The following is a 26,694-nucleotide window of genomic DNA, read 5'->3' on the forward strand; positions in this document are numbered from 1 at the left end:
CATATAGTTAGTGTTGTTTGATCAGTTTATTGGACATGCTGCACTGACTCTAATACCTTGGACCAGATTGTTTGTATTTCATTGCAACACAGTGGCGACAAAGTAAAGCCAGGAGGTTATGATGCAGCTGTTTAAGCACCCACTGTAGGGACTTTCTTCCTTTTTTTTTTGTTATACAAAAACACAAGTGGGTGAGCAACAAGCGAACAAATCGAATGGCTGCCAAGGTCATGGCTCAGACATAGTTGGGTGCCTCTTAACCAACAGCTGTTAAAATTGCACCAGTTGTGGTTTATTTTCACACAAAGTCAGATCTAAGTTGAGGTAGCTGGTTGCATGCGTGCATTTCATCGATCAAGTATTTTAATCTTCAAAGGACATGTTGAAAGGTTCTCCCAAGGACAGGACAATGAAAAGTCTCTATTGATTACCAGAGCATTGATTAATCAGTCCCAGACGGATAACAAGATGTACAAGTCTTGAGTAACAATAGGCATGTTGTAGGATATGGACTGCAAGTTTGATCTTTATTTCATATTTTAGCATCCCAGAGTGGAGCCCACACATGAAATCCACAATCATCCCGATTCGTAGGTTGGTTTTGGCAAGTGTACTGCCTCTGCTGCACACAAACCCTGTGCATGAAGCACTCAACCTACGTATGACTTTTCAAATCAGCTGACTACTCCATAGATTAGGAGACCCATACACGTCATTACCGAGACCTGGAATCACACCAGGCCTCATACAGTCTGAATGACAAGCGGGGCTGAAGTTTTGACACAACATGTATGTTCTTGTGCAATATAAAGGATTTCTTTGTTCTTTCTCCAATGAAAAAGTTAATGCAATCACAGCGATGAGAACAGCTGAGCGACTTAATGGCTTAAAGTGCTCCACATCTAAAGACTCTGGAGACAGTCATTCTGTTGTTCTATGCTTACAACTTATGTTGCTAGGGGGTAAAAATTTAATTATGAAAGCATTTCTTTACTGGAGGTTGTATGGGTCTCCTAATAATGACATATCTTATTTGGAGGATGAAAAAATATGTTATTGATATCCCTTTGTAGGAATTATAATGGTATCCAGGCTTCTGATAGCTTCCCTCCAAGCCTCAGCCACTATAGGCTGTATAGGCACCTGTATTCTTATTTCCATCAGGATACTACATATCCATGCATACACAAAAAATTTGATTGTAAACAATATCTTAGGTGAAATTATTGCTGTGTCTGATGTTTGTTCGTTGGGCTTAAAATGAAGCCATTCCACTGCATGAACCTTTGACACACATGAATGGTGTGGTATGACAGTTATGAACTCACTTATGGCAGTGTCAGGCTATTAAGGAACAAAGACTGAGAGACTAAGATTAAATCTGGAAAATGTTGCTGTTAGTTTGGGGGAAGGAGGAGGTAAATGTGTTCTATTCTGTTGACAACATATTAGAGGCATTATGTGCATTCCTGCGCACTGCGTCTCATTGGCTACAATACCCGTCGGTCATTCCGCTAACGACTCGACTCCGCCCCTGTAGCTCGGATCTGAGGAATGATTGGTTACTCTGTAAAGCAAGATGTCCAATGAGCGTTAAGGAGGGCGGACCCTTTCCGGTGGAACAGGCTCTCGCGCCTACAGTGGTGGAATCGAACGTCCCCGAGCGCACACGGCGTAGAGGAGAGTACAGCGCACGAGTCTGTGGAAGGGAGATAACGGTTTCTTTTTTTGTCCCCCCTCTCCACTCAAACAACAAGAACAAACCAAACCTGATTTTAGGGGGGTCTCACAGAGTCTTCTGATTATCAGGAGGAGGGAAGCGAGGAGCCGCAAGTTTTTTTTTCTTTTTTCGTTTTTTTCTCTTTTCCTTAAAAGAGGATTCTGTGCTTCGCGGTGGTTTGTTCTCCGCTCTCGCCGCAAAGATGATGGTCGGAGAGGTCGAAGTGAAGGAGCGACCGAGGCCGAGTCCCGACTATTTAATGCAATTATTGAACGAGAAGAAGCTCATGACCAGTTTGCCAAATCTCTGCGGCATCTTCACACACCTAGAGAGGCTTCTGGATGAAGGTAAGTGGCCTTCTGGAGAGACACCCTCCTCGTTGGAGAGGTGGGGGAGTGGGTTAAAGCATGACCACGGTGCAGTCCGGTGTCGGCACGGCTTCGCTGGGCATCCCTGCCGCAAATCGTTAGCGAAACCCGGGGATACACTAGCAGAGGGCACCCCGATATTCCAGGCGGTGGCAGGCGTAGTAGTACCAACTTCCAGTGAAAATTGTCCCACAATACAACCCAAGAAACGCACTAGTATCCTACCGGAGCGAGTTTGTTTCTCCCTGAGCTCCGAGTCCACCGGAGTTTTCTGCTGCTCTCTTGACTTTGTGACGACGAGATGAAAACTTTCTCTTACTTACCTAAGAAATAAAAACCGCATATTACTGTCATGTTGTCAGACGTGTTAACAGGCAAGTTAAAAAAAATAAAGATATAAAAATAAAAGCACACTTCAGGTTATATAAATGTTGTTCTCAGTTAAAAAAAAAAAAAAGAACAATCTCCGGGGCCCTGGTTCCACATGTTCCACACAGCAGTTTAGCCGCTCGGGTTAGCAACATTTTCAGCTAGCCTGTCTGGGTGTCTGTTGAACTCTTCAAGAACCAGGCAGTGGCGTTAACTTGGCCACGTATGTAATAAACAGACTGCAATTGCTGTGCTTAACACTGCTATAAACATGCGTTGGGGGGTGTTTGGGTTTACTCGTGTTCCTCTCTTTTTGCCTTGCTCCCAGGGTCGTGTTAGTTGTTGCCCAGCGGCCGAGTCTAACAGCACGGCGGAATGTCTCTGCTTGTTGCCCAAACAATGGCCACTGAGTTGCTGCTGGGAGGGAGGAGGAGGGGGGTACTCGGAAGATTATTTCAGCCGTCTAACTTTTTTATTAAACGCGGCACCGCTGTCTTTCTCCCTCTTCTTTTGGCTACTACAACATTCGCCTTAAAACCTAGAAGGGGGCTTGTCTGTATTTCCTCCCCCTGCTGCAGCTGCCGTCGTGTTTTCTTTTTTCCCCTCTTTTTTTTTTTTTAACCAGTCAAGCTTGCCCTACCAAAACTGCGTCGCCCTTTTTTGTCAGCGGCGCCGTCCAGGCTGGATTTGGCAGCCGGTATTTGTTTCCTGCGCCCTGTCACTGATTTTGGCACCCCCTGCGGCTTTGATAACCCAGGATTGTTTGCCGTTTATGTTGATAGTATCATTATCATAAGCTGGTCTAAGCGGAAGGTTGGACCTGTGGTTTATGTAACTGAGCTGGGGACACTAGAGAGCGCCACAGCCCCCTGGCAGACTGTCCCCATGCATTTTGTGTGTAGCTTTAGATCGGACATCACGATGAATTTAAAAATAAGACTACCGCGTAAGTTACAGCATGAACGAGCTATTTCTTAAGAGGAAAGAGGACCTGAAAGTAGCGCATGCCTATGAGTTTCGGTAACATGTCTGGATGAGTAGGCTCTGTAGTATGTAGTTGCTAAACCGGTCTGCAAAGATTTTCTGGCCGTCTTGATGGGCGATAAACAAGACACTAGAGGCAAATGCGGAGCTGTTTACTTATTACCACTATGAAACTAAAGCTTGCATAACGCTAAACGGATGCACATTGAGTTTAAGCCTGGGTGCTGCTTTGGTGCAGTAAATAGTGAAGTCTTCCCATTTGCCTATAGGACATTTTTATAGTGCTTTTTTATTAGTAGAAAATTGCACTTCTTCCTCTTCGTCTTTTTTATTTAGTTTGAGGCTTGCTAAAGTCTCTAATGTATGATGTTCTTACAAAATCTGCAGCTCTGCAATGCACACGTATTTTTTGTTTTTAATGATTTCGGCCTCTAATTTGATCGTCTCCACACCCCATAAATACTTCCCAAAACTGATGAAATATCTTGCACTTTTATTGTAGTCATGTGGGACTGCTGGGTGTGTTGGTGTTTTCATTTGAGGGAGAGTTAGGAAGCAGATGTGTTCTCCTATTTTTTTTTCTCTCATCCACACTGTTAACAGGTCAACACTGCTGCTTTTGGTAAACTTTTGAGTTTGCCCTCCTCAAAAAGAAAGAACTCCATGCAAATAATGCATTTCCGTCGTATTGACTTTTTATACATGGGACCAACTAAAATGTATATGTTTGCATCTCAGGAATACTAAAAAGGCTGAGCTGATAAAGGTTCCCAGTTGTGTTCATTAAACGGACTCTTAAGTCAAGGAGGAGTTGGATAAAAATTGCATTTGCTTTCTGCAAGCGACTCGGTGCTCTGGTCTGATGCTTCGTTGCAGCGCCCGTTGTTAAAGAACTTGCAAAAACATCCAGTCCTCTGGTGTTTAAGAAATCACTTGTAACTTCCCAGTCTCGCTCCTCTAAAACGGCACATCTGATGTTTTTGAGGGTTTCCACGGCACCAGCCCAAACTTTACCCTGCTGCTAAAAGTTGCATGTGTGTATCAGATGAAGGTAGTGAACGCCTGTCTAACTGACTGTCTGGTTTCTTCTGTTGTTTGGTTTCATCTCCATGTGGAGGGGGCCAAAACTCTGATGTGGTATTTGGAGCAGACCTCCTCTCGGTCCCCTCGTCCCCTTGTATATGTTGTGAGCAGGCCCCACCACATCTAGTAGAATCAGGCTTGTTTATGTTGCGTTTCATGTGATGGTGGATGTCTGCTCCTCCCGAAGTTCAGAAAAGTAGTGTAGAGTTGTGATTTAAAAAAAAAAAAGTTTTTAATGGCGGTTGGTAGTTGATATTTGAGTAGTAAAGATAGCATCTCTCTTTCCTTTCTAGTCAGACTAGATAGACTGAGGTCTGACTTGTATTTGACCTAACAAGTTACATTGTTTTCCCCACGGAGTATGCTACGTGCCTTCAATATCTCAGCCAATTCTTGCACATTGAAGGTGTCCCATGAAGGCAAGTATACTGTGCCAAACAACAAAAAGTTAATGACTGTGCTAATTTGTTGATAAAGCTTTACATTAGTGTTGGACGTTTTTGTGTATTGTTTAAAACAAATTCCCAAAGGATGGGCTTTGCTTTCTGAGTCTGTTTTGTGGGCTTAAATGTGACTGAACGGCTTAAACGCCTTCCTTTGTCAGATTTAAGTGCTGCTAATGAGAGCAAAAATATAACCAGTTGCAGTTGAATATTTTAAACTCTCCCAATTCCTCCCATCTCTCAGTGCACCCTTCCGACAGCTGCTCGTCTCCCTCAACCCACCCCACCCTCCCGCCCAGCATTTTGTGCATGTCTACACAGCTGTTTCCATGTGCGCAAGAAAGCCGACACCACCCTCCTGTGCGACCACCGCTCCCGCCCTGTTTTAGCAAGCCTGCGTGCACGGTTGACCCCGTTACTTTCCCAGCATGCATGTTGTCCCTCAAGGTCACTCTGGCCGATTGACGTGCCCCCCTTTTTGAAATCCCCTTCCGTTGCAGTTGTTCATCTCCCTGAGGTGACACCTGCTGTGGAGTTTTTTATTTCTCTTTACGATCTGCCTGCCAACAAGCTGCTTCAAATTGCTATATTTTCTCTTGGTAGAAGGAGACAGACTGTATAACATCTAGAAATGCAGTCCTAGTAGTGAAGTACGGGAAATGTTGAAGGCAAGATTTTTTTTAGTTGTTGCCATGAAGTTTGATGAGTGTCTGTGGGTGGGCAAAATAATCAGATTTCTCAGCAATATATTTATTCTGAGCTCCTGTTGTGATGAAATGAAGATGAAGAAATGTAGTCAGATTACTCCGCAAATATAAAAATTGGTCAGTTTTGCAAAGACATGTAAAGTTTTTGAAAACTAACAGCAGCTGCACAGCAGAGCTGCTCAGTGCTTTAGACAAAGGCATGTTGTAAAATGGGAGCAATGCGATTCACATGTTAGCGTCTGTTTCAATTCCAAAACCACAGTTTAAAAATGGCTAACATTAGTGGTCTTACTTTCATTTTGTGTAACAAGACCGGGCACCAGCAAAGAGAAATTACACAAGCATTAGCTTGGTAGGAATAACATTGTACTCCCTCTCGCTATTTTGTTATTGTTGCCCAGCTGCTCTTAGTGTTTTTCTTTATAATTGCAATATGTAAACATTAGCAGTTGCTAGTGGTGCTGTTTTCTTTGTTTGTTTTGTGCAGGCCTTCAGTTTTATTTAATAAGCTGTTTTTGAGTCACGATTTGTCTTGAGTGGCAAGTAAACTAATACATTGACGTAGTAAAGCATCCATTAGCCTCCAAAATGGAAAATCAACATTTTGGGCCACAATACCCAGCCTTAGCAATGTGCCTATTTTTGTGGATTGTTGCTATAATAGATTAAATGTGCAATTGTGCGGTGAAGTCATGTGGTGCAATGTGCCACTTGTTCCTAGCTACATCATTTCCCTTTGCATACAGTTTTAGTGTCTGCTTGTTTATTTCTGTGTGTCACGTTTTAACAGGACATTCCTGTGAGAGCTGTCAGCATTCTGGAGGACAAACAGTCTGCTGTCCACTGTGGTGCGTTTGTGGCGAATTGGTCTACAGGGAACAGCTGTTTTAGTGAACAGATTGTGATAAATGGGTGACTGCTGGAAGTCTGAATTCTGTTCTCTACCTGACGTCCCACATTTCTGTCAGTCTTTCGTGTATAGCAGTCCCCCCTCTCCTCCCCCTGTATTCCTGTGTCTGCCATTGCTGCACTGCCCTCCCACTGTAGCTTGACCCTTGGCGTTCCTCGGCACAGGGCCGGACCTGCAGTAACCTCTGACATGCAATCAATTTAGCAGCTAACAAGATTGGGCACAGCTCACAAAGTGAGATAGTGCTCAGAGCTGTAAGGGAACACAGATAAAGTTGGGGGGTGTTAGGCCAAGGCTGTTGTTGCAAGCAGAAACCTGTTAAATCCCCTAGAGCGGAATCCAATAACTACTTTGATTGCTGAATAAGTATATTATGATTATTGGTTATTCTGCATATGACTCACACAGTGCTTCTTATATAGCTGTCGGCAGGTAAATTACTCTGAAGGGTTTTTTTTCTGCATATGTTATCTAACAATAAAGAACAACGGTAAACTGATCATTACGTTGCCTTTCTCGGCCTTGACTGTTTATAGCAGGGATGTTCCAGGTTGTCCCAGCTCCAGACGCTCAGCTAGTCTAAAAGTATTTAACAGTTCTCTAAAACTTTTAATTATATTCTTATAGAATAAAATTGTGTTTTAAATGTTGCTGAATTGTGTGGCTCTTTGATCCATGCATCGCATTGCATGCACACAATATTAGATAAGAGCGGCAAGCGTTAGCAGCTGCAGTTTTTCTTTCTTCCAAGCTTGCACCCAGACACCTGTACAGTAGCTGTATTGCTCCTTTTGCGTAGTTATATACTAGTTTACTGCAGTTGTCATACATCTGGTCATTTTTCTACAGGTACAATAACAGGACCACAATGGTTTCTGTCAGAGAGAGAGGGCGAGAAAGAAGCGCCAGCTTCCATTGGGGCCGCAGCTACGGCTAGCAACAGGCAGTGTCGTAACATGATAGTTCCACTAGTTCCCTTGTGTCGTATGTTAACAAAACACGAAATAATCTCAAGCAAGCTCTATTTCAGATACCAGCTAATGAGGGCAGCAATGTTTAACCTTTTAACTTCTTTGTTTTAACTTCTCATATCTACAGATAATCTAGAAATGCTAGAAGTGTACCACTACAGCGTTTCATTGAACCAGTGTTCCTCCAGTTCTCATGTGCTTAGATCAGCACTAAACTTGGTTCACTTCCAGCATACATCCCGTGACTTTGAAAACGTGCTCTTGCTGTTATATGTGGGTTTTTTCAGCATATGAATATTGGTTTATTTTTTTAAAAAACACTTTCTACCAAGGAAAAAAACTCTTTAAACAGCATTTTTACCAGAAATATCAGGGAAACAAACAGATCTTTGTTTAATAAAGTAACACAGACTCATTCCCTTAACTACATTTGGCCCAATTGTGCTTGCTGTACATGTGTTTTCATCCACCCCTTCCCCCTAAAGTCCGATTTTGAGACAGGAGAAACTCTGTATATAATCCAGTAGAGAATCATACCCGATGTACCACAAACAGTTGCATATATACGATTGCACATGCACATCAGGTAGACACACTAGTGGGCCTTACTCTGGCCCTAATGTGGTTCCTTTACACGGTCTCTCCTCCCTGGTAATAAATTAGGTGGTGGCACAAGTCTGACAGGGTGATGTGGAGGGTTTGTAGAAGGAAACAGAGTCACAGTGTTTGCTTGACACTCTTTCTTCTGTTGTACCTCTGCCTATCCCCACCGCAGCTTCTGGCCCTGTTCTAACTCTGGCCCTGGAGCCATCTTGCTCCCCTGGTGCTGCTCTCGCCCCGACAAAACCACTCCCACCCTGTGGATGCTGTATGATAAAGTCATCCACTGACAGTTCCAGGGTCTTATCTCAGGCCTCAATCCCGTGAGTGCTGGGGACTCCTTATCAGCGATTTCTCTGCCTGGCCTCCTGTCTTCGTGCCCTGCCCCAACTGCCTGGCTGACTATCAGGCTTGTGTCGCCAAGACTAAGTGTCTTTCCTTATGATGCCGCTGGCTGTTAGGCCACACATGGCTGCAGGCAGTTTTATCTCTTTTTATTTTTCCCTAAAAGCAGAGCCATTGCATCAGAATGAGCAATAAGAGAGTAAGGTAACCAGATGGACAGGAAATCTTCCTGGAAAATCGTGGTTCTTGTTAAAGTGGGAGTCATACTTGTTTCTGTGTTTCATTAGATAATGACAAGCAGGATTAAAGAGGAAAGATGAACTGAGGGATGTCGTAATCTTACAACAGCTTTCTGACACAGACTTGTTCAGTAAATTGGGTTACTTGTTCCCGTCTCTAAAACTAGAGCTCCACCATTGCATTTGACCCAAGTTTTGTCAGCTTTTACAATCTGTCTTAAATTTTTGTGTCTGATGGAATAACATATCCAGGAAGTCATGCCTGCTTCAGACAGGAAAGCGCTATAAAGAGGGGGAGTCAGTGGTTTGTTTTCCCTCAGACAGGCACGGGGAGGGAGGGGGAGCTGTTTTCTTGCTGTGGTGACAAGCTCTGTTTTTGTTTTGTTTTTGTTTCCAGACCCACAGAGGTCAGTCTGTCTCTCAGTTTATTTTATTTTTTTGACTTATTTTAGATTACATAATGAATCACCTCTTATCTGGTTCCTCCGTTGCACATTTATATAAATACACAACTTGCGATATATTTCTCAGTTACAGAAGTATGGGCCCCACCCTGCTACATTCTTTGCATGCCTCAAACAGCTCTCCCACTGGCCTCACTCACAGAAGTCCACCTCATTTTCTCTCTTTTTCCCCTTTCCACTCTGTTTTTAAAGTCTGAACTGTCCCAACACATACACTGGTTATAATTGACCAGCACCATTTCCTGTTTTCGTCCCCTATTTTTATCATAAAAGGAGATGAGGGAAAAAAAAAAAGAAGAGCTGAATGCTCACTCTGTTCCCGTCTCACTCGCCCACCGATCTGCATTCATTTTCTTTCTCCTTTCAGAGGAGGAATGGCAAAGCGAACGTTGGCAGCCAGCTCAGAAATTTCACCGGAGCACAGTCAGAACACTTAACCTCCAGCCTGGTGTTTGTTTTCCCCACACTTGCTCTCATAGAGTGTTTTAGCTCGGCTTAATGCGAATGCCACCGTGACTCGTAAGGAATTACTCCTTTGCTTTAAATGCCTGGAAATGTTCGATAAATTATTCTGTCTTTGACTCTGTGAAATTTTTTTCCCCTAACAGCCAGCAACAGGAAACTTGATTCAACTCCTATGAAAGTATCAAAGTGCAGAAACGTTCTTTCTTACCCCCCCCCCCCCCCCCCCCACACACACACACACTTTTTAGCTTTGTAACATTTCTATACTCTCATATAACCCCTGTTTTCCCAAAGCGTCTCTGGCCCTGTCCTATTCATAACACCCAGCGTTAAATCAGTCTGCCTGTGGTTTTCAGCCTTTGCAGGAGTTTCTAACTAGTTGCAGGCTGATGAATCTGAGATGAATAATTTAACTGTTCCCCAGCAGCCCTTGTTGTTTCTGTGAAGCTTGGCAAGAGCAGGCGGTGCTGCCATAACCTCCTGTAGGGGCCAAAGAAAGTGAAGTGGGAGGAGGCAGTGAGATCACTACTGAGCATTTTGCCACCGTGCTTTCAACACGTTTTCCGTCCTTGCATTTCAAAAGCCATACTCTACTATTCACAGTACTGTTGCTTGTTAGTTGTGTCATTGTGCAACGTGCTGTAAAAATTTCACTGTAAATTGCATAATTTTGCAAAATGATGCCTTTAGCCTGTACACTGCGCCATTTGCTTCAATGCCAACTTTTAATCTGGCATCTGCACTGCTGCCTTAAAGCTGCAGTTTTTATATATTGTTATTATGAGTTATTATGGTTTTTGTATTTTTCACCTGTTTCTTATTTTTTAATTTCAAACGTGTCATAGTCTTAAAGACATTTCTAAACAAGCTTTCTGGCGTCCAGTTTGATAAGGCGGAGATTGAGATGTCGTTTGATGTGTCCTTCACAGACTTTTTCTGGTTTGGGAGCTCTAATTACACAATGATGCAGAATTTTGCGAGTCGTGTTTTGTTTGTATTTTTACCCAGGGCAGTCGGCTTTTCATCTTGAATGCAGTCGATCTCTTGTAAAGACGCTTGCTGCATTGTTCTTTAGATGTTTTTGTCCCTTTAGATTTCTCTGGTCCTGCTTTGAACAGAATTGACAGTTCTGAGAAAAAAAAACAAACCGGTGCCAGAAATAATGTCAGCATTGTTCCAAACAATTGTAAATATAATAAATATTTTCAGGATGTTGTTTGAAGTCCCAAACCCCCACAAAAAAGTTGAGTTCATCTTATAGAAATCTCCTTAATGTTAAGGATTTCACATGCATGCACACTTCTCTTAAATGCTTATATACTGGGTAAAAACTTCGATATTATGTTATATGAGTACTAAATTACTTTCGTTTTTAAACAGGAGAGGCCTTTGACATATTTACCTTTTACCAGTTATAAAGATAGTTTTAAAGACTGTGAAACTGGTTTTGTCACACATGCGGTGTGTGAACTGTAAAATAGAAACATGTCAGCAGAGTGAAGAAGGATGTCCTCTATCAAATCATGCAGGAAGGTTTTTTTTTATGTATTTATTTTAGGCGTAGATCAGCGGTCCCCAACCTTTTTTGCGCCACAGACTGGTTTATGCCCGACAATATTTTCACAGACCGGCCTTTAAGGTGTCGCGGATAAATACAACAAAATAAAACTAGTACCGGTACCGAAAAAAGAAGATTTATTCATAACATACGACCCAGGAGCACGATTGAAAAGACCCAGGAAAACCGAGTTAACAATAAAAACGATAACAAAATAATGCTAAAAACCTATAAAAACCCTGAAAACCATACATTTCACACCTGAGCCTCAACTCTCGCGGCCCGGTACCAAACGACTCACGGTACCGGGCCGAGGCCCGGGGGTTGGGGGACCGCTGGCGTAGATGACATAGGCATATGAACTCTCTTAGTTTACAAGCTAAAATGCTGGTAAAGGAGCATCATTTATTTCGCAGGCATTCAAGTTCAAAGTGTTTCTATTACTAATGCCAGGCAACATTTGTCCCTCTTATGTAATAAAACAGCACGTTACCAGTAGCAGACCTGTAACATGTGGTGGGGAAAAGATTTTTATGTGGCATGAGATGGTCTTAATTTTTAGACAGGTTAGAGATTTGGGATCAGGCGCATAAACAGATGTTGTTTATTGTATTTAAATGCACATTTTACAACTTCCTATGAGGATAAATAAAAGATAAAAATTGCTTTAATGCCCCTGAGTGATAGTCTTACAGTTTTAACGTCATCACAGTGTTACAGTGGTTTAAAAGTGTTACTTCAGCTTCTGTTCTTTCTGCTAATTATCTCTGAGTTTTTCTATTTATTCATCCATAAACGGCTCATGTCTTTGGCAGCCATGTTTCTTGTGAGACTCGCGTGTTGAATTTTGTTAGCTTGAACCAATCCAAGTGTGGTATGTTGTCTCAATATGTGGGTTGGGGAGACGAGGAATAAAAATGCTGTGCAGCCATACATTACGTGGGACACCTGGTCACACTAATTGCAGGTAGCAAACCCTGTACTGTCCTTGTTGTTGTTGTTCTCATTCGTGTTTGTAGTGATGGAGTTATGTTGTCTTGGATAGAGGTGCACACATTTCTTTTACAAACAGCAGTCTTTTTTTTTTTTGTCCTCTGTAGATTTTTATGTCATTGTTCCTTCAACCTGTACAGCAGTGGTTCAGTTGATTGAACAGGGTTTACTCTGACTCAGTGACACAGTCACACATAGTAACTGTCTGGCCCAACTCCAATTACATGTGTTGCACAGTTGTATTTTACAGTGGCTGTCTGCCCTGCAGTCTTCTGCTGTAATACAAAACATGGTTTGCTTAGCATAATTTATGCCCATGTGCAGCACATGCAGCCCACGGTGACAGGAGCAGCTCATGAACTAAGTTCTGTGACAGAAAGTGAACCAGTTTTGAGCCTGTTGTGTTTGTTTAGTGTTTGTTGCTGCTTGTCTGTTTGTAGCGAGGCTTAAGTCTGCCTATCCTTATCAGTGCATGGGTTGGGAGGAGATTACACAGCAGAAACAATAGGTGTTTTCATATGATTAGGCTTTAATTGGCGAAACAAAGGGTCCCTGTCACACTTTGTGCAACATGGGAAAGACTGGCATAAAAAACATGGATAACTGGCAGGAAAGAATGTGTCGTCTATATGAAAGGGTTAGGGCATGAGCTTGTCCCCACTCTGTTGATTTATTGTGTTCGCTGAAAGCAAAAAAGGCGAGTTAGGCTTCCGAGAGCAATGGGAGGATGGTGAGTGTGATAAAGAACAGTGGGGGGAGACAGAGGATTCCTATGTGCTGTGAATGAGGTCATCTGGTTGGTTATGAAGAAGGTCACCGACCCCTCCCTCAGCTCCACACGCCACCCCTCTGTCTCCCCATTCCTCCTCTCAGCAAATGATGCACAATGGCTTTTTGTGCTTTAATGGGCCAGACTCACACACTGGGTCATTCCTACCGGTTCACATAGCAGCATGCATACAAGTGCTATCTGTCAAAAAGCCCAGAGGATTGCAGTTAATTTTTACACTCTGTATTTACCACTTGGTTAATAATCTGACCTGGATGTACCACTTTATAAAGCTGCTGCATACTGCTGGTGGTATTCCTGACACAATATCATACATTATATAGGTGAGCAGAAAAAAAGACCACCGTGGCAGATCAAAGAGTTTATAGTCTATTAATGTCAATTTGTATGTATAAGGCAATTGATATTATGTAACCAATTCTACTGAACTATGAGTTCTGTAATTTGTAACACAAGCTATTTGTACCACCAAAAACTGCACATTTGCTAAATTTCACCACCTACATAATGCTAGCTAGCCAAGTGGCAGTCTGAGACTCTGTTGCTACATTCAGAAGCGATAAAGACAGATGGAAGATGAAAAATATAACAGGAAGGAGCTGGGTCAGCTCTTTGTAAGGTTTTCAGTCTCAAAATGAGACTCGTCATGTCTCATTCCTGGACAGGCTCCCTCCATGCTTAAAGTTCACTGCAGGCTGGGTACAGACAGCTCCAGGTTAGGTCAGCATAATTGTTACTCTAGGTTAACAAATGCGCTTCCTGCATTGAAAAACGAACTTGGTACCCACCCTTCCACCAAAGGAAAATCACCGGAACTGTGATTTTTATTTTTTTATTATTTATTTAATAAAGAATAAGTAGACAGCTGTTTTGATTTAAGTGTAGTTTAATTTGGATAAGATTAAAATGCTTTTTAATTTTTTTAATTTTTATTTTGTCAAATGGCCAGAAATAACAGGAAACAATACAGGCTTCTGCTAAGTAAGTTAACACACGCTTGTTCCCTTAACTATAAGCGGACCGATCGTGCTTATGAGCGTATCCCCCAAAGGCTCATTTTGCCAGGAGAAACCCAGCTAGAGGCTAACAGGTGCCTTTTCCTGGCGATACAATCATTTGTGCTGCAAAGTTTGGAAGAATAAGTCCAAACAGAGTTTGTTTGAAAGCTGCTCTCGGCTGTGGACACATTAATGCTAACGAGCCAGATGTTGACTTTGTTTAAAAACAGTGGCTAACAAAAAGTGCCATTACATCTAACAGAAACCATAACAGGTACTCTGTTATGGCCCGACTCTAGTATTTATTTTGTGTTCGAATCTTAGAGATTAGAAGAGCAGATTTATTAGTTTGGCCACATGCTTTTATTTTTTTTTATCTCTGTTTAATTAATGTTTTATATTCCATACATGCCTGTCAGAAGAATGAGCCTATTAATTAAATAGTATCAATAAATAATAAACTGTGACATACAGTAAAACTGCCACAATAAAACCAAAAAATATAATTTGGTCATTGTTTAATGATTAATGTGGTTTATTGAAGGAGCTTCAAATCCATAAGCACTTTCTCTGTCAAAGTAGTGGTTGAAAAAGGCTTTTAAGTCCTTTATTCCTGTATTTGTGGCACTTGTGGTTGCTGGACGAGAAAAACGTGTTGTTTAAATAAAAATAAACAACACTGTTTGACAGTATGCTGAAGTACTGCCCGCCCCTTTGTATCAGTACATCCTGGGTATGAATACAGCTGCTTCTCTCCGGCTGGTGTGTATAGATTTTATTACAGAAGGTGCCAGCATAAGCTTGCTGACATTGAAAATGGTGATTTAAGATATTTGTTTTGTTGTGTTTTGTTTGTGATTGCCAGCATTGTGTTGGTAAATTTTATATATATATATTAGGGGTGCAACGATACTCGTATCGATATTGAACCGTTCGATACAGTGCTTTCGGTTCGGTACGCATATGTATCGAACAATACAACATTTTTAATTTATTTTATCAACTTTCCTTCTGACGGTGCTGTCTGTGTTGAGCGCTCAGTGGATCTGCGCTCGACAGTGCAGCCTAGGCGGAGTAGTCGAACACAGATTCACTGAGCGCAGGGCAAGCTAGCTAGACAGAAGCTAAGCTCGTTGCAACATGGCAAATTGAACCTCCCCCACCCTCATTCAGATCTGGCGTTTGGAACTATTTTGGTCTTCATGTGACGTATGACCCTGAAGGTAAGCGAGTCATGGACTAAAGTAAAACAGTATGTCAGATGTGCTAGCAATGCTCAATTACATGAGTGGGAACTAGTGTGTTAGCGCAGTTAGCTCGTTAACGTGTTGGCCGTCCAGCCCCACACACACGGGGCAATCCGCGGTAGCTCGTTAACGGAGATTTGCCGTGTTGTGGCGTTAACCTCATTTCAGATTAACGCTGACAGCACTAGTGGGAACACAATGAATATGACTGCACATTTACTCCGACAGCATCCTGGTGCAAAGACAAGTGGAAGCAGACAAAAACAACAAGCACGCATACAAACTTTACCGAGTCATTTAGACAGCCGTTAGCACATGATTCTCCTTATGGGGACCTGATATGTTTAATATGCTGCTGAGAATATAGCCCAGAAGAAGCGTATAGTATAGCTTTTATTTTGGAAAGAGACATTTCTCTGTAATAAACTCTCTTTTCCAAAGATGAGTGATTCCTCAATCAGATACAGGGCTAGCAAAATCGCTAGCGATTTTTCCAGTCGGGCTGCCCTGCTCTGCTCGTCGGCCTATCGTAGGAGGGAAAAATATATGTCAATGCTTTTGCATTCTTTCGGAAATGTAGCTGGGTAATTATGTCATTGGCATCGGTGAGCCACTGTCAATATGTGACATATTGAAATCGCGTTTGAATTTGCGCTTGTTTTTTGCTTTCACTTTGCAATCGCGCGAACTGTGTATAGAGAGCGACAGCACTGATTGGTGAGTGATGATAATTTGCGCACCAATTCCTCTGACATCGTCTTATCAATCGTTAGCTTACTATGCAAGCATGACAAGTGAAATCTCCCACAGCAAGCTTAAACATGTGAGAGGTTGATCGCAGAGAATCGCTGAGTGTTATGTGAGTGCGTGTGTAAAAGCAGCAGGATATATATTTTAGGTCTGCTGAGCCAAATAAGACAGGTCAGCGTGAAGATGTGACAGCCAAAGAAAAGCTTACCACAAAACGAAAACGTTATGACAAATCAGACTATAAGGCAAAAAGAAAGTGCAGCTTTATGGTTTCATGGACAAAAGAATTTCTGTGGCTGCAATATGACGAGCTAAATAACCAGGTCTACACATAAGTGGTCCGCAGGTGCGCATTCGCTGTCAAAATAAAAAACGCGCACAAGATAAGAAGTTGCAACGCGTGTTTGCATACATAAGATTTTCAGGAGGAGGACAGACATTTGTTTAGAACTCATAAAGATGTCGAAGAAGCTCCTTTAAGCAATTACTTTGGTGTTCCTCCACCTCCAAAGAAATGTCAGGAGTCCGAACCACAAAAGAAGCGCGTATTCTCGGAAAAGTGGTTGCAGGAGGTGAGCTGGCTTCAAACAAATGATGAACGCACAGAGAGGTGGTGCAGAATGTGCCGTGAAAATTTAATAAATGACAAATTAATAAAAAGGCATGAACATTTTTTTTGTATCGAAAAAATATCGAACCGTGACACCAAAGTATCGAACCGAACCGAACCGTGAATTTTGTGTATCGTTGCACCCCTAATATATATATATATATACTATTTCTTTTTAGTTGCCTTCCTTCCAAGGGAAGAAAAGATTTATTGCAGCTGGGGATGGAAGGTGTGTAGACCCAGCAGGAGAGACAGGTGTGGGCATGAGCAGGGTGCCAAGGTGCCAGCTGCTGTTGACACCTTAAGGTGAAGAATAGTCTGCTAGGAGATGGACTTGTCTCTCTCTCTGTCCCCTTTAATCCCCCCTCTTCAGCTCCCTGCTCTCCTCTCCTCTGCTTTCCTGGAGAGTATTTGTCTGACACTACTTTAGGCTGTTTGTGATGGGAGTTCTTCCTGCAACCTTATTTTTATTGAGCGTCTGACACTCTGAATGAACCAGACCTTGGTTCCGTCTCCTCCTCCCTCATCACCATGTGAAATCTTGCTCTGTCTGCATCTCTAAAATGCACATACACATAGTTTTTTTTCCTTATTTCCCCCTCCTATTTCTTCCTTTCTGCCTTAAACATGTACATGCATCCGTCTCATCTATTTGTGTTACGTTGCCTTCCATTTTGATAACGTGGTGCTCGGCAAAAGCAACGTTTTCATTGTTGGGGAAAAATTGGTATCTGTTCTCCCCAGGGAGTGACTCATTTTTCCTAGTTTTGTCTTTTCACCTATTTATTTTATCAGGCTGACTCTACAGCTTCCCATCATTGTTTTTTTCCCCTCTGCCTTTTGTTCTCCCCTCTCATCTCCTGTTTCTCCAGATTTTTTTTAAAATTTTCTTCTCCCACTCTCTGCTTCCATTTGTTTTCACTTCTCCAGCCTCCCTCTGCGAGTACAGAGGGAGGCTGTGTGGCAAAAATCCAGCCTTGGGGCTACATTGCCTCTTTCATGTGAGGACCAGTGGTGACATTAAAGGCCTGTAACGTTGTCTGTCGGTTTGCATCAGCCCAGCTCTAACTGTCTGCGCCCAGGACCCAAGCGTGCACTCAGCTTTCCACTCACTCACTGCCAAGCTCAATCGTCGTTTGGTAGGAAACAACATGCCTGCGCCCGCTGGCTGTAATTGTGCACATGTACATTGCACTTGCAGATTTGTTAAGCCCACCCCACACCCAAGCACTTTGAGGCAGATCAATGTTTAAAGGCTTAAACATTGTGGAAGCTTGGTTAATGACAGTTGAGTCAGCGACAGCGCTTCCCACTTTTTTTTTCTTCTTCTTCATATTCCTCTCCTCCCCTTTTGACACTCTGACCTAGTTGTTGTAGCTCTTCAAAATCTTAAAATCCTTCTGTTTAAATACTCTGAAAGGTACATGACTTGGCAGACAAAACAGATCAAATGGCTGATCTGTGGGGCGGCCAGACCAAACAGATGCATAGCCAAAGTGCAGTTTTTCCTTATGATCTACAGATAGAGGAGAGGGTAGGTGAGGGGGAGCCCTTTCCTTTTTTGAAATTTATTTTTTGTTGTTGTGTGTCCTTCAAGATAAGTAATCTGGAAGTACATCCCATAGCAGGAGAGTTTTTAAGTGTGTCTGCATTGTGCCAGGCCTGTTTAGTACATACAGCTACTCTATAAAGAACAGTCCGAGTTATGACTATCTAACACTTACACAATGCGTCCTTGGATACTTAGTCCAGAATAATTCCTGTTCTGGCAGAGGACCATGCATATCTATACAGATATTTAACACATTTGTTTTTGTATGCCTAATTTGTTTTGAACACGAGTAGGCGTTTAAAGTGGTAAGATTTAAATACTGGAGGAAAAAAAAGGGCCCATCAGACTGCAAAGCTGATGAAGAGCCGGCACAAAGACACAATAGCAGCTGGGATGTCTGTGTGTTGTCACACCCAGGGACAGCGACTGAGTGGCTGTTGGACTGGAACTTAAGATGGTAGCTACAAGCCCCAGCAGGCCCAGCGCCTGGGGATAAAAGAAGCTGACATACAGACACACACACATGCATATAATCTGTGATGTAACCTGTTTGTCTTTCTGTATGTATAACTCATATCCTTCTCAAGCTTTTTCTGCACACAGACTATAGGCACGCACCTTACTTAATTTCAGCGTTAGATTGAAATGCTTCATTAAAGCTTGTATTGCTATAATGGCAGGTGAATATAGCTGTCATAGCAGGGTGACTGCTAATGTGCATTGGCACAAATTTGAGTTTCCTATTAGTAAAAAATGTGGAGGGCAGGAAAGAGCAGGGCCAAGCGCCAGCCTTACAGATCATTTGTTAACTTATGGATTGACTAAATGTTTCAGTGGTTTCTTGTAGTTGTGGTACACAATACATGCTTAGTCTTCCTGTCTTGTTGTATACTGTCTGACACTCTTTAGAGAGGAGGTGAGGGAAGTTAATTGTCATTTTTAAAGCTTAACGTTCTCATTTGGTGGAACTGTTTTGGATTAAAAGGCATTTAAAATACGTGCTCAAACCTCTGTATTGCTTATATGAAAGAGCAGACTGCATTTGTTATGGTTGCACTTACCTATTAAACCAGTAACCGGTTATGACAAGATCCATAAAGCCAGGAGTTATTGCACTGCTTTTTAATTTAATTGCATCATATTTTATTTTGTATTTTCCTCGAATATTTATTGTAAATATTTTATGTCTGCTTCATCTTTTGAGCCAGATCAAAAGATAAAGCTGACTTGCTTACCTTGCTTTAAGAAAGTGTTGAGCTTGAGTTTGCTCTGTGGACACCTGAAGAGATTATGGATGGATCTGTCTTTTTGTTTTCCTCCCTTAACCACCCCCCCCCCCCCCCATATTGTTCCATGGAGATGGATATGAATAAAAAATACTTAGTCTTCCATCTTTTATTCAAAATTATAAGGAAAATGTGTCTATTTCTGTACTTATTTCAATAAGGGTCCTATAACACTGGATATTTAGAGACATCCGGTTTCTGAAATCATGACCAGGTTACTCAGAAATTCACCAGCCAACCCTCTCACCCCACAGAGGGAAGCACACACCTACATGCATTGAGAAGGGTCATCATCGTCGATAATGGCATCCATATTGCCGACTCTGTAATATAAGCTCGGTGCATACCACTTTTGCCGTGGGATGCAGTTTGCTACAAATAAAATCATTTCCACATGAAAGTGCAGATAATAATGTTTAAATGGTTTTTGAATAACCAGGTTGTGATTTTAGGAAACAGACTTTATTTTTATTTTAATGAAAGAAAACTGTTCCTACACTAAGTTCCTATATGAAACCGCTTACTAGGCGAATTTAGTATTTTTGAGTTATGATTTCTTAAAATAGAGACTTCTGCTCATTTCTTTTCGTCTATATTCTTCTGGTATTTTGAGATAAAAATCACTACAGGCAAATGGAAAATGTGCCAATGTGATTTAGAAGTGAAATTCCCCTTTTTAAATAAACATTTTTGTTTCTGTTCGACATTCTCAGTGCCGCACTTCTTGCAGGCTTCTGCTCCCATCTGTTCTTTGCCAAAAATCAGAAGTCTCAGTTGATGTTAGGCTTTGCCCAAGGTTTACAGTTAAAATGTGCATCTGTCTGAGTCTCTCTCTGTGCCGTCACTTGGCAGCGTTTACGTGATGGAATGATCTTTGAATATGCCAATCTTCCACTTAGGGCTGGGCGATATGACCCAAAATTTATATCACGATATTTTTTACCTGGACGGCGATATAAGATATATATCTCGATATTTTTTTTTAAAGCCATAAAGTAAGAACAAAAAGAGTGTTCTTAGTCAAAGCTGTGTCCCAGATGTCACACAGGCACTTTTATTAACATAGAGCATAGCTGTACATAAAATTTACTCAAAAATAAATTATGAGCATTTATTAAATAATAATGCTCCATAAATAAAAAAAAAACAATGTTGTTTTTGTGCATAACAAAAAGCTCACAATTGTGCAGTCAAAATGTAAACTAAAAGACGCTGAGCATAGTAACAAAGACAGATTTCACAGCTGCTCTGTTCCCAACTTCTACTGTGTGACTGACAGCATTGAGTTTGAAATCCTCGTCGTAACCACGTCTCTTAACAGGTGCCATTTATGGTCCTTATACACAGTAGGGTAATATTACGTTGAAGCACAGTACGTATCACTCCGCGGGGCTCCTCGGTAGCCGTAATGCTCTGACAATCCATCAAGCGGTGCTGCTCCGTAGCTTACCAAAGTCGTACTAAAACATTTTTGACAGATTGCTGAGCGCCATGTTCCACATAAAATCGGTTCGCGGCCATCAAGCACAACCAGAATTTATACATAAGGCGCGCTGTCAACTTTTGAGAAAATGAAAGGATTTTAGGCTGTGCAGCGCCTCTGGGCTGCATGGTGTTAGCTCGTTAGCGTGGTTAGCTAGCTAACACGTTGACGGCGTCCAGCCCCACGCACGGGGCGATGCGCAGTAACTCGTTAACGGAGGTTTGCTGTGTCCATCTTGTCGCTTCCTGCAGGTGAAGCGATGGGGGAGGAGGGGGAGTTGTGTTCAGTGAAGGAGGGGCGAGGCCGAGTAATGTTGCGTAAAGACAAAAGTGGACGAAAGAGAGGCAAACTTGCGGCTCCACAAAGTATAGTTATAACGTAACATAGACTATATCGATATAAAGGATATTGTCACATCTTATATCTCGTATAAAAATATATCGATATTTTTTAAAAACTCGATATATCGCCCAGCTCTACTTCCACTGCACGACCTTCAGGTAAACCAGCTTTTTGTCAGCTTCCTGTGGGTTCTGATCGGTTTGTAGGAAAGAGTTGAAGCATGGGTAAATTGTATAGTCAGGGGACAAACATCTGAGGAAGAGATCGGTTCACAAAGACGACGTAGGGGTTATTACAAATTATCCAAATAATCCTCCCTTCCATCCTCGCCATTGGTTGTGTGCACTGTGGTCTCCTTAGTTACAGGGGTGGGGACAGGAAGCACAGCGCGTGTTATCTCCTCCAGTCACATTGACAGTCGGAGCCTTTCCTTCCCCTCACTTCCTCTTCTGACAGCTGGACCTTTCCTTGAATTGTTGCGTGACAAAAGGGGGCAGCTGTGTGCACACACAGCAAAAATATATTATGAAATGAACGGCGGCTCACCATCTAAGTGGTTGTGTATTTTTAAGCTCAAAGTTATTCTGCCAGACACTAGGTTGCGTCTTTGAGGCATAGCGTTGTATCTGGCCACTGACAGGAAATGATACTTTTCTTGAACTCCCTCCCGCCCCTTCCAGGTTGTGGAAAGAGGAAAAGGATACCTCCTTTTTTCACCGTCCAGAAGGCGAGCGTCAACACAAAACGGGCCAAGACAGACACAGACACACACACACACACACACACACACACACACACACACACACACACACACACACACACACACACACACACACACACCCCACATCAGCAAGCTTCCTGACTCTTCATCCTGTTATTCTTCCCATTCCTTATCTCATACTCTCACATCTTGTGGAGCTCAAAGAATGCATCCTGTGCTTCACTTTACATAGCATCCTCCGCATTGTTGTGAGGTGTGTGTATTTGTGTGTGTGTGTGTGTGTCTGTCTCAAATGTGAGTCCTGATTTGTAAGCATAATGCCTGGGGCGTTGGCGGATGAAATGCCCGTTTGCGTCTACATTGACTGAAACATTAAAAGTTGAGTTAAATGGGCAACAAGCAAAGTAAGAGAAGGGTTCTTGTGTGTCACCGCACAGCACAGTTAATCTTTTGTCTGCCAGGTGGAGAAATGAGTTCCCGCAGGATGCAGAAGAACAATCTAGTTTTTCTGTGTGCTTGGGTTAATACTAATTAACCCACAAGTTTTAACAGTTCCCATCATAACTAAGCATAGTTTGTAGTATGTGTGGAGCCACACAGATGGAGGTTCTATGTAAGGGAAGCAGATGCGCTTTCTCCTTGTGCCGCTGCTTTTTTGGGGACAAAGTATTTCCTCTCAAATTTGTGAAACCATTTTCAGCTCATGAGGCTTCTCTCTTAAAGCCAGCCTGTTAAATGACTATTGCTTTGGCTTCCAATTTAACGCTACATATCGTTCCCTCTTTAGATGGCAAAAGCAGCAGTAAAATAGCCCTTGCCTGGTATTTTAGAAACAGTCTGAGTCTGCATTTGTGTGCATTAGGTTGTCTTTTTTTTTTTTTTTTTTCTAGCTGAGCTAGCATGTTGGGCTACTTTTAAAGGTTAACTGAGGAGAGTATTAGTATTTTCCAAAACTGCTGAATAATTAGCAATGAGAAAGAGGTTTAAGATTTCTGTTAAGTACCGCGCTCTCCGGTGCTTCCTGTAAGGGAATTGTATCTGTGTGAGTATGTGAAGGAAAGTAAACAGTTTCCACAGCTTTCCACCTTGCTCACTCCCCTTGGGGTGCCTCCCTGAAGTGTAAATGTGTGAGTGCGATTGCACTTATAAGTTTCGACCGATGAGAAGTCCCGCCACGCAGGGAGTAATGAACTTTGGCCCCTTGCGGGCAGCTATTAAGAGTAAACCATTATGGTTCGGTATTGAGCTGCCCTCCCTTGCCTCACTCTGTATGGTAGACCCCACTGAGTGCACAAAACTGGCACACCTCTGGCTCATTGAGCTGCCAGCTTGCCCCCCACCAACAGACAGCCCCATAAAGCAGTTCCACATCATCAAATGTGATGATCCCCTTTTCTAATTTTAGACTGAAGTCCTAATAGCTCTGCAGATACTGTCTGAAACAGTAATTTCAGCCTTGAGCTGAGGGAAGTGAGGAGGATAGGGTTTTGCAGTGTGTCATCTGGGAAACATGTAAATTATTCACCTTGTTATTTTGGCCACATATGATTGATTGGATATCAGAATCTTTTCTTTTTTTCAAATTTGTCATTAAATAATGATTTTATTTCATTATTAGGCTATGGTATGTGATAATTTCTGTTTGCGTGTTTCCCCCCAAAAAAAACTACCACATATGGTGCCTGTTTGGGCTATTTTGTTTAGAATTGGGGTTTAAATGTGCTCACTATTTATTTGATTTACACTGAATCATTACTGTAGGTTAATCAAACCTTTAAATTATCTGAATACTGCTACAAAAAAATGTCCATCACGCCACTCTTGTATTAATCTATGCGCTGACTGAAGCATGTTTGTGGGAATGTATGTGAATGTTTGCTAATACTATTCTTATTAGCACTCTAAGTATTTTATTTATTGATTTTATTGAATTTTATTGTTTTATTTATATTTTGATATTGTTAGGGATGATGCACTGATCGGGGACCATTTTTAATTTCGTTGTACCTGTGACAATGACAGTAAAGACATTCTGATTCTATCCCAGTTGTTGTTATATTTGTCATATGACTTTGTTCTTTGGACACCTTGTTTGCATGTAACACAACTGAAAATGTCATTTTGGTGCGGATGAAAGGCGGTCCCTGATGTGAGGACAGGAGTTTTGGAGACATATTCCTCTTTTTACCATAAAATTGGTACTTTGTTTTAAAATGTAGTGCCATATGTAAACAAATATGGCATGTTTTAAAAAGAAAATGTTGTGGAATGGCAAAAGATAGCAAATAAATATTCTGCTTGTCTTATTTTTTTTATTTTATTTATTTATTTATTTTTTTTTACATTTTTTGCTTCCAGACCATCCCAAAGGCACGTTGCATTAACCTTGAATGTCTTTGCAGCTTAATAGCTTTAGTAATCACCTTTTAGTAATAATCCTGTTCTTTTTTTATTTGAGATATGTACTAAAACAAAAGGTGCCAGCTGTGAGATCACAAAAGGATATTTGTCTTAACTTTTTCAGGGGTATCTGCACCTGTTCAGCTTTCACTGCTGATGGGAGTTATCAAGTGACAGCAGTCACTCTAATCAAATGGCCTCTTTTGTTTTACAAGGGCTGTTTGCTGCTGCGAGACGGTAAAGACATTTTGTTGATTTGTTAGACAACCCGAGTCTTTCAAAGTTCACGCACAGGACTATGTGCACGCTGCTAATGTGGTGCTTTTTTTTTTTTTTTGACTGTTCACAGCACTTTGCAAGAAAAGAAAATGTCACTGAAATTAAATTGATGATGCTTATTAAAAATGAGATGGATAATTTTTTTATTCGTCTTCGAAATGCTGTAAACAGGAAAAAAATCTAAATCTGATGATTATTGGGTCTGCCCAGTGTTTGTTTGTTTTTAAAATAACAGCAAGCATCCTAGGTATACTTGTGCAGTTTTAAACCCCTTGTAGAGCTTTTTTTTTTTTTTTTTTTTTTTTTTTTTTACTGTTCTCTGGATTTTAGGCTCTCTTTATTTTCTCTCATTATTATACCACCTGTTGTAGAGCTTGTTGTTTATGTATATGACAATTTTTTTTCAAACATTACAGTCATCAATCTGTAGAAGGAATTTGTGGCCAGTCAAATGCAGATCTTCAGGCTGTTCCTGCTTCTCTATCGCCTCACCCTTGGCCACACCTTTCCTGTGGATCCTCTCTCCTCTTCTTCACTGTCTGTTTACGCAATTTAATCACCAAACTAATGTGCAATGACACACATTTTTTACAGCACACCGTCACTGTTGGTGTCAGCAGCCGCAGAAAGTCATACTCAGCCTGGCACTTCTTCCCCCTTCCTGCATGCAGTCACTCTGACAGCCTCAGCAAACCTAGCATTTGCTACAGGTTATGATTAATGGCTTTACTGATTGCTGGTTTTTTGCCACGAAGACACCTACACACTCCGCTTTGAGCATATATATTTTCTTAGGTGACTAGAGAAGGCGGTAAACCATGACACCCGACGTCACAGTGTTCTGACGTATTTGTGTGCAGTTTAGTTTGACTTGATGACTTCTGAGTTTAGTTTCGCAACCAATTAGGTTTTCTGTGCACATAAATCTTTTGCTTTCTGTTTCAAGCATGCACACATTTGTTGTAATAATACTAATGCTCAGCTATTAAAAGTAGATGATGTTATATTAACAGGCTCACCTTTGTTACAAACTACAACTTTGCAGCTCAGTTTTCCCCCTGCTCTCAGTCATCATGATAAAATAAATTCACCAGTCAAGAGTCGTGAGACTGTGGAGAACAGCGTAATGTAGAGCAGCTGTGTGTTTCTCTAATCTCTGTTTTTAATCTGTCTTTTTGTCACCAGACTAAATATAAAACAGTGGCTATTAAGGCAAGCTAGAGGAAAGATGTAGCACCATTTCCTTCTTGTTTCCTGCTGTATTTGTTCAGCAGATATTCTCCGAGGCAGTTTTCCTCCTCCTTCCGTGTGTAGTGTTATTTCTGTGGGTTCACTGTCTCAGGGGAGCCTTGCCTATAAACACACACAGGCTCATTAGCTTGTGTGTGTGTGGGCGTTTTAATGTTCGGCTGGATGTTTGTTTTTATATGTATCATATGTGCTTATGTGTGCATTTGTGCGCATGATATCAGAGCATTGGTGAGCCCATAGCTTAAATGTTGTGTGAGTTATTATCTACGTGTGTGTGTGTTTTCGGGCAGCTTCTGCTCATTATTGATAATCAGAGAGCAGAACGTGCTGCTTTCAGGGAGTGAGTTGGCTGAGATATAGACATGTGTGTACAATCGCACAGCATTTATGTTTGCTGCTGTTTCCCAGCTATAGTTTATGTCGCAGACAGAAATAGTTACCGTTGCTGTATGTAAGGTTTTTTTTTTCCGTTGTTTGTCGATCCCTAATTTGGCTGAAAGTGTAGCTCCACTCTCTCGTGGCTTGCACTTTAACCAAGTGATGGGTAAAAGTGTGTGTATGTGAATGTGTTTTCTGTGTTTCTTTTTTTTCTCTCTCTCTCTCTTTCTTTCTTTTTTTTTAAACCAGGCACAGGCAGGAAAGAATCCAGAAACCTTGTTATGCCAGTCGTTTATTTAGTGGCCTATCTACTTAAAGACCTGACGCTGGAGCTTTCTACCCAGCCTGCCTCAGGAAAATCCCTGACACACAACATAAATCTCTCCCT

The 26,694-nt window shown here is 41.7% G+C and overlaps 1 protein-coding gene across 5 annotated transcripts in view; it reads left to right on the top strand.

Annotated features, from left to right (window-relative positions):
• The first annotated feature begins 1,633 nt into the window (after positions 1-1,633).
• The window catches only part of qkia (QKI, KH domain containing, RNA binding a), an 82,336-nt gene continuing 57,275 nt past the window's right edge, over positions 1,634-26,694 (top strand). For 4 of the 5 annotated variants that reach the window (XM_085144048.1, XM_085144049.1, XM_085144051.1 and 1 more), the window contains exon 1: positions 1,634-2,067. In XM_085144048.1, coding sequence (XP_085000174.1) covers positions 1,923-2,067 — 145 coding nt within the window. In that variant the 5' untranslated portion in view covers positions 1,634-1,922. The remainder of the gene's footprint in view (positions 2,068-26,694) is intronic. The other variant, XM_085144052.1, reaches the window with a different exon arrangement.

This window comes from Neolamprologus multifasciatus, chromosome 19, assembly GCF_963576455.1.
Source record: "Neolamprologus multifasciatus chromosome 19, fNeoMul1.2, whole genome shotgun sequence".
NCBI lineage: Eukaryota > Metazoa > Chordata > Actinopteri > Cichliformes > Cichlidae > Neolamprologus > Neolamprologus multifasciatus.